The 8,663-nt window shown below is 36.2% G+C and overlaps 1 protein-coding gene across 1 annotated transcript in view; it reads left to right on the forward strand.

Annotated features, from left to right (window-relative positions):
• LOC114025904 (guanine nucleotide-binding protein G(q) subunit alpha) overlaps positions 1-7,981 on the forward strand; it is a 272,993-nt gene extending 265,012 nt beyond the window's left edge. The window contains exon 6 of the mRNA XM_027839425.1: positions 3,475-7,981. Within this exon, the coding sequence (XP_027695226.1) occupies positions 3,475-3,665 (191 nt within the window). The 3' untranslated portion in view covers positions 3,666-7,981. The remainder of the gene's footprint in view (positions 1-3,474) is intronic.
• The last annotated feature ends 682 nt before the right edge of the window (positions 7,982-8,663 follow it).

Below are 8,663 nucleotides of genomic sequence, written 5' to 3' on the forward strand. Positions count from 1 at the left end.
TTTCTTTTTTGTAATCAACAAACATTACACATAACAAGCTCCTTATTTCCTATACCTCTTCATCAATCGTATGACTACAGAAATGTTCTCTATTGTTAGAAAATCATCCTTCAAAAGGCTGACTGCTCCCTTTTCATATTTTTTAAACATTTCTATACCCTCGATATATGTACAATTTCTTATCATAGATTTTAAAGGAAAAAAATATGGCTTCGTAGCTGATGATTTCTTCTCAATTACATTTTTTGGTAATAATACCATCCATGATTTTTTATACTTTTGTGTTTTCAAAAATATCTCTTTCAGTAAAAATTTCTTCCATGTGAACTTGAATGGCTGATTTTCCTTACTTCTTTTTGTGAGGCAATTGGGGTTAAGTGACTTGCACAGGATCACGTAGTAAGTGTTATGTGTCTGAGGTCAGATTTGAATTCAGGTCCTCCTGATTCCAAGGCCAGTACTCTATCCACTGCACCACCTAGCTGCCCCCTGACTTTACCTTTTAAGTGTCATTTTCTTTGCATCACATAGTGTTATGAGCTACTGAAGTATTTTGTCCAAATGTGGTACTCCCAAAGTCATCAATGATGAGAACAAATCACTATTGAGAAAAAAATAGCAAATCTGTTTCATTTTCCATCTATTTGTTGCCTTCCTTCTAGTTTCATTTATAAGTGCTTATTATTTCTGGTTTTTCTAGTTGGGTCTCATACCAAGATTTCTTCAAACTAATACACACACACACACACACACACACACACACACACACACACCTTGCCCCAACGACTTTCACTGTTTTGTGAAGTAATATTGCTCATAATCTTTCATCATCCTACTCTGTTTTCCAAGTGAGTGTATATTCGAAACCAGCATTACCATTGGTTTCCATGTTCTGTGATTGACAGGAGAAGATCAGATGTTTGCTGAAAGAGGCAATTTCTGGGCTAATAATTATTCTATACATATTAGCCAAGCTAGCCCTTGGAAGGCAGGCCAAGTCTACTACAAAGATCATTCATGACGCCTTGTAGAATCTGTCAGAGTATGCAGTCCACAGGTGTAGTCTTCAAGGATCCAGGGTCACATGGGTGGATCAGAGTAGGACTTTTGCAGAGTGTAAGTAAGTGGAAATTGGAGATGAGTAAATGGGAGAGTGGTGACAAGAACCTGCAATACCTATCACAGTTCCTTATACATAATAGGTGCTTGACAAATATAGAAGTAAATTAATTCATTTGTTGCATTGCAGATGATTTGAAAGTATTATATGTTATCTGAAACAGATTCTCAACCTTTTTTGTGTGTGATAAATCCCCTTTGCTAGTTGGTGAAGCCTTTGGACTCTTTTACAGAATAATATTTTTAAATAGATTAAAAAATATGGGATTACAAAGGAAACCAGTTATATCGAAATGATTATCAAAATGAAGACAGACAGACATGAATTCCAGGTTAAAAATTCCTGATCTAAAAGTTTTAAGAAACTGAACAAAGAGTAAACTTTAAAACCTCCACTGTCTTCATGTCCTAGTATTGAATGTGATAAAAAAAAATTAAAATCCTGTCCTTATGAGTATATGTTGCTTTAAAGTACTAGCTGTCAAATAGTGAATTTTTTTAAACACAATGTTCTTATAGACATTATTAATTTACAAAGTGGTTTTGCAGAGGAATATTGTTAGTTGTGCTAATATATAACAGGCCTGATTTTAAAGATATTGGTATCCATTTGGTGGTATGTTCAAAATGGTGTTGGGTCAGGAAAGATTTTAGTGGAACCCCCATAATGCTTTGCTATGACAACTCAGATCATGTAGAAATTCTTCAGCCTTGTATTTGTGACTTCTTATCTATTGACTTCTTAAGATCCCTCAATGCTAGTGGTACCTTCTGTCTGTGATTATCTCCAATTTATCCTGTATATAGATCTTGTTTATACATAGTTGTTTGCATGTTATCTCCCCCATTAGATCATAGCTCCTTCAGGGAAGGGACTGTCTTTGCCTTTCTTTGTGATTAGCACATAGAACATGTGCCTGTTACATAGTAGGCATTTAATAAATGTTTATTAATTTTACTTTTCCCACACCTCTCCTTTTTGCTTTTATTCTTCACCTCTCTGCCAAGTCACTCTGCTAAATAGCTTAGGAGTATATCTTGTTCGTTCTCACCTCTGTGGCTTTGTTCATAGACGTTCCCTAACCTAAAAGACTCTCCCAAATCAACAGCTCTAGTCCATGTCATTATTCCAAGACGTTTCACCTCTTCAAAGAAGTGCTCCATGATTAAGTTTACTTGAAGTGTGTAGCTAGGCCTGTCTCCTGGAAAGAAATTAATAGAGAGTGAATCTATGAAACTCCATGTGTAATTCAGAGCAAATCACTTAAATTTCTCTCTCTCTCTTTCTTATAGTTTGTCTATAATGTGCTTGTATTCCCCTTTTTTTTTTAAAGTAATGTTTGTCTGGATTGAAAGTTTCTTAAGTATGGTGAACATGACTTTTTCTATTTTATAGCTAATGGTGGATGTGTGTATCAGTCTTTTTTAAATGAAATTTTATTGATTTTTTTTAATATAACTTGAATTTCCCAGTGTATTACTCTCCCTCCTCTCCTACTCTTTTAACAAAAAAAAGAGGGAAAAATTTCTCAAAACTCAACCAATAGATCCAAAGAATCTGATATTATCTACAAAGAAGGAAGGAAGGTAACCTTCTTATAATCCCTCCATGAGGCCAAGCTTAATCACCACATTTAGGTTCACTTGCTTTGCTATTGTTGTTATTTCCATTCATATAGTCTTAGTCATTGAGCATAGTTTTCTTGCTTATTTTGCTCTGCATCAGTTCATATAAACCTTTTCATGAATTTCTCAACTCATTCATTATTGTTTGCAGGTCTTGATAAATGCTTTTGAATAACTGAATAAATTGCAGACAAAGGCATAGGCATGGACATCAGATATAGATTCATAACAAGTGTGGGGCAAATGAAATTTTGATCCCGGGTGCTCCCATGGCAGGGAGACAGCTTCTTCCCCTAGGGAGGAGAGTGTGTATCTTGTCTGGGCGGATGCACTTTGTCCCTGTGGCTCATCATCCTTCCACCTCATTTCTGGCTGTTTTGCCTTATCACGACACTGTAAGGTACAACCCTGGGCCACAGTCTCCAGGAATCCTGTTGCCATGGAGCCCCTCTCTCACTTCTGCCATTCCAAAGCCCATGAGGCTAAGGGCCAGACTACTCTGTCTCTGGGATCTTCACCTATACCCACAGACAAACTTTACAACTTGCCACTGCCCCTACCTTCATCTCCCCCTCCCTTCACTCCTCTACATTTTTCACTCCAGTTGAAAAATTTTCTAGTTGTGGCTCTATTCAGATAGTACTACATCTTTCAGAAATCTTGAAGGGAAGTAATAAGAAATATTACTCAGGTAAAAACTAACCTCTCCCTTTGTCCTTTGGCTCACAGGACCCCAGCGAGATGCGCAAGCAGCACGAGAATTCATCTTGAAGATGTTCGTAGATCTGAACCCAGACAGTGACAAAATTATCTACTCCCACTTCACATGCGCCACAGACACCGAAAACATCCGTTTTGTCTTTGCTGCCGTCAAGGACACCATCCTACAGTTAAATCTGAAGGAGTACAACCTGGTCTAGATGTGCCTCATAGACGTGTCTAGACATGCCTCTTTCCCTTTCCTTTCTAAACCTTGAGGCCAATTGATGAATACAAAGAGGGACTGTATTATCTGTGAAAAACAATTTGCATAATACTAATTTATTGCTGTCCTGGACTCTGTGCAAGTGTCCGCAGAGTTTGTAGTAAATATTATGATTTTATTTAAACTATGAGGAGGAAAAACAAAAGACGCTGAAGTACATTTCCAGCACATTTCCTCTCTCTTTTTTTTAGGCAAAACCTTGTGACGCAATGTATTTTAAATTCTCAATAATGCACTCACAAAGGATAGGGGTTTGGGTTTTTTCTTTTTTTATTTTATTTTATTTTTTTGATAATGAGTATAAAGAGTTTATTCCCTCCCTTTCCTTGCCTGTTTCTCTCTCTCTCTTGATTTTTCTGAGGTTACAATGGCCTTCTTTCCCCAGTTGTATTCCTCAGTATTTTTTTTCTTGAGTGATACAGACAGAAAAAATGTCATTCGACTTAAGCCATCATTCATGAACCTAATTTAACAGTATGTACTTTTTTCTGAAGGATCAGAAGTATTACTACTGTGGTTTTTAAACTATTGACCTGGGTATAAAATCCATATGGTTTTTGATACTGTCTTTTCTCACTTTGGGCCTGAATAATCTTCAAATGGTAAAGTGTCATTTCTTTGGGATTTTACCTTCAGCCATACCCTGGTGATTCAGAGAAATGCACAGAAGACAGTAATGTAATTGCAAAGACAAAAAAAAAAAGTGACCCTCCTGTTGACTTGCTGTGTGCCATTTTTCTTTTTGACTTTTTAAAAAATTGCAGATGCCAAACAAATATGCCAACAGACACTACATTCCCCAGTGATTGTAGCCTGGAACCTTGTTAGTTAGGGTGGTTGTTTTTCTTTTTCTTTTCCCTTCTGATTTCAATCTTTCTTCCTTTTTTTTTTTTTTTTTTTTGGTTTTGAGTGTGTTTGTTTCACACTTTTAAGATACTTTCTTTTGGGAAATAAAAATTGTGTTGCCAAAGCTGGCTTTTTTATAAAAAAAAATAAAATAAAAATAGAAATTCTGATATCATAAAATATAAAATGTGACCAAGATTGAAAAGCTAAAATGAACTGGTTGAAAAAGAACCAGCTAAGACAACCGCCACACATCAAATAACTGTAGATTCAGCTCTCATGGTCCACCATTTTCTTTGCCCTTATGGAAGTTTTCCATTTTTGACACCTAGAACAGCGCTGTTTGAGCTTGCTGTGAGGTGCACCATGAACTCTGCCTATGTTCTCCTTACTTGAATACAGTCTTACTCTGCTCAGTTACTCCCTGTAAGGTAGAGTCAGGCAGCTGAGAACATATGTTTATAGTATTATAATGGCACCTTTTAGTTGTAAGATTGGAAGTCACTGACTACTTATCCAATTCAGAAATCTTTATTTAAGTGGTGACTAGTTCCAAGGATTTACGGAAGATGAATGGGTTTAACTCTAAAGTAGCCTCTCAGTGTTCTATAGAAGAATTATTTATGTAATTGAACCTGTTAAGAAGGAACGTTGGAACTCCAAATGTGCAATTTTTTTTTAAAAACAAAAGGAAAAAGAAATCACATATATCAATAAGCCTCTATGAAGCAGCTTGACTTGAAATGTGATTTAAAATGATAAATCATGAGTCTAGTAAAGTTTCCAGAAAGTCAAAAGCCAGCCGTGATGCTGGTCTGATTTGCTGGGATACCATTAGGATCTAGGATACACATACCTGGAAATCACTGTTTGGGGCATCAGAGAGGAGAGGGGAAAAATTAATGATGTATTAGTTGAGTACCAAAGTTAATAGATCTTAATGGAATGTTTTCATTCTTAACTCTCCCAACCCCAAGAGACAAAGGTTACTTATTTTTTGCTCCCTCAAAAAACATCTGTAATTTAAAACAAAAACTGTTTGTAGGTATAGTGCAATTATGAATGCTATAATCATTGTACATACATACATCTCTATATATATGGCAGCATCCATACTGGCTTTGTAATCATTAATTTTTTTGGCAGATTGAATGTGCTATATTGATATGTATCTATATAATTGTATTGTCTGTCTTATAGCTAATTCACATTTTGAATAATGTTATTTTATTTACTTTTTTAAGAGAGGAGAATGTAAAGTTGTCAGTTTATTTCTGACTAGGGATTTTTTTTTCCATATAGAAAACAAAGAAACAAACAAAAAAAAACTTTCTGTCATTCAGAGCGGTACTAGCATTGTGCTGTCCAAGATCATTTGCACATTCATGAGCAGAGGTATTACCTATTTTCAAACCCAAAGGCCATTTCACAGCAAAATGCCTAAGTTCTATTGGAGCTATAACAGACACGAACACCAACTCGGTAGGATTTTTGCCCATTGAATCCAGATTGAAAGATTAGCTTTTTTACAAATCAGATTCTTATTTGGCCCATGCACAGCTTAGCTTAGTGTCACTTCCCAATGACCTTTATTAGAAAGGTGGTTTTTAGAAACCCTTGTAATCTATTAAGGAAATTTTTGAATGACCATACACCACTGCTTCCTTGAAAATGTGGTGATGAATTTGGTGCAATTTTATCGCACACACTAACTCTCTGGAGGCTCGTGGATACTTTCAGTGGGAAAAATCCAACCTCATCACAAGTGTTAGTGGTAAGGACTTGAGATACTCTATTTAATAAATAAAGCTCTCCTAGATGTAGACAGTGATACACAATCCCAAAGGTCTACAAACATGAGCAAAGCTTGTTGCATTGGTCATTATTAAGTTAGGATGGAACTTGCTATGCACAACTGAGGCTGTGTCTTCGCTGTTAATCATAGGGTGCATGACAATATCCCTTCTCTTCACAAGGGAATAAATTGATCACCCTGGTTTCAGTGATTAATATAAACCGAACTGTATCCACACTAGTTAATGGAGTTGAAAGGATCTTCCTTTCTTTTGTTTTATTTTTGAAGGGGCTTGGGGGGAGGGAGGGGATTCTTTTCAGTTTTGTATAAAAAAAAAAGTTTACTTAAGCTCAGTAGTTCTATTGTGATTTCAAGAGTCTAAGAGTGTGCCACTGGAATATTTCTGTTGATGCTATAGGTAAATGGGGCCTGTGGCAAATGTTGAGGTGACCAGGGAATGTTTTAGAAAAAAAAATACTGTTTTTTTTTCCACATACCAAGACAAGCCACCATTTCATGACTCTCTCAACACAACATCACAGTGTACCAGTTTACAAAGCATTTTTCCCCTCTTGAGTGACACAGCAGTTCCCACCCACAGCGAATTACTCGTTATTTGCAAATTGGTGGTTTCTACTATGCCTTACAGAGCTTATGTCCAGAAGTTTGTGCCTCAATCTAGAAACTGAGGGGAAACATACACACACACACACACACACACACGCACACACATGCACACGCACATGCAAACAAACAAAAAAGAAGCCCCACAACTGTTGACTTTTTACTTTACCGTAACAAAGAACTCTTGTTGAATGTCATGAATAGAGTGAAAATATTTTTTAAAATCCTTCTTGGGAACCTGTATATTCTAGATATTCACTAGCACAAGGAATCTGTATTGCATACATACATGTTTTAAGAAAAACCTTAACTTTTTCATGCCTTTACTGGACAAATTGGCTGGCACCGTCCTGACATATTGAGAAGATAATGCAGCTAACGGGCAATTTACTTTTTATAACTCAGACGATCTTGATTGTCAAGGTGTATGAACTGTAACTTTAAAAAAAATCTTACTGCCACATGATTGTAAATTTCAGTTGTTTTAAGTTTGGAAGTGGGGCAGGGATTTTTATGCTGGACCTCAGTCAGAACTGACTGCATGACTTGCAAAAACTTTAAATGGGGAGAAAGGGCTGAATTCTATGATACTGCTCCCAGCTACTGATTGCAAATGACCTTCAAGTTACTTTATCCTAATTACTTTCTGTTTTCAATTCCTCACAAAAAGAATAAAAAATTACAAAAAAATTTTTTAAAAACCCTAGCATAATGTTAACACACATACAAAATAAAGTCTACCCAAATACTGTAATGTATATTGCTGCTGTTCTTGAAACTAAGGATTACCAACCACTTTACTGATAATTAACAACCACCATAATGAATAAAACTAATAAGGTATATACAGCATATGTTCAATTGGCTTTCCAAAGATCTGTCTTTGGTTCGAATCACATACAATTTCTTTAAAAAAAAAAGTTATAATAATGTCTGTCTGTCTATATTGTCTGCATATGTAGCGATAAATAGCTCTGTCCTGGTGATCTTTGTCTTTGAAATTTCATTTTGGTACCATCAAACTCAGAAAAGAAAAGGAAGTTTAGATCTATGTGGTTAGCAAACAATCCTTTGGACATTCAGACATTTGCCGTTTAGTACCTATGATCCCTCTGTGGCATATTGTCTAAACTTCCTTCTTTTGTTTTTTCACAGGAGAACCAACTGCTCTGCTGGTCCTCCCCAACTACTACTGTTAGTTCAGTAAAAACACTTGTCTTACTAGTTTCTCAGGATTGTATGTTCAAAGGAGTAGATTTGTCCTCACCCCACATAATATATTCGCTCCTCCAAATGATTCAGTTATAGACAAAAAAATATATATATAAAGGAAATGGCACGTATCAGTAATTCAAACATCCATTTGGATAATCGGTGTCTTTCCTGGATAAAGGGAATTCCATAACTTTCATATAACCCTTTGCTAGGGTGGGGAGGATGAAAGAAGAAAGATTGCTGGAGTGGGTGCAGAGAAATGGGAAGTAAAGAGAGACAGGTGTTCTCAATAAAAATGTTACGGACTGAGTAGGGGGAAAGAGAAAGAGAGGGTAAGAGGTATTATGTAAAAGTTATCCAGATGAATTGAACTGTAAGAAATGTTCTTGCTGGGTTTTCCCCCCTCAAAGGATGGTCTAAAACAACCTATTGCAGGCCTCCTCACCTGCCATT

The sequence above is a fragment of the Vombatus ursinus genome, unplaced genomic scaffold (assembly GCF_900497805.2).
Source record: "Vombatus ursinus unplaced genomic scaffold, bare-nosed wombat genome assembly UNPS02014832.1, whole genome shotgun sequence".
Taxonomy (NCBI): Eukaryota; Metazoa; Chordata; class Mammalia; order Diprotodontia; family Vombatidae; genus Vombatus; species Vombatus ursinus.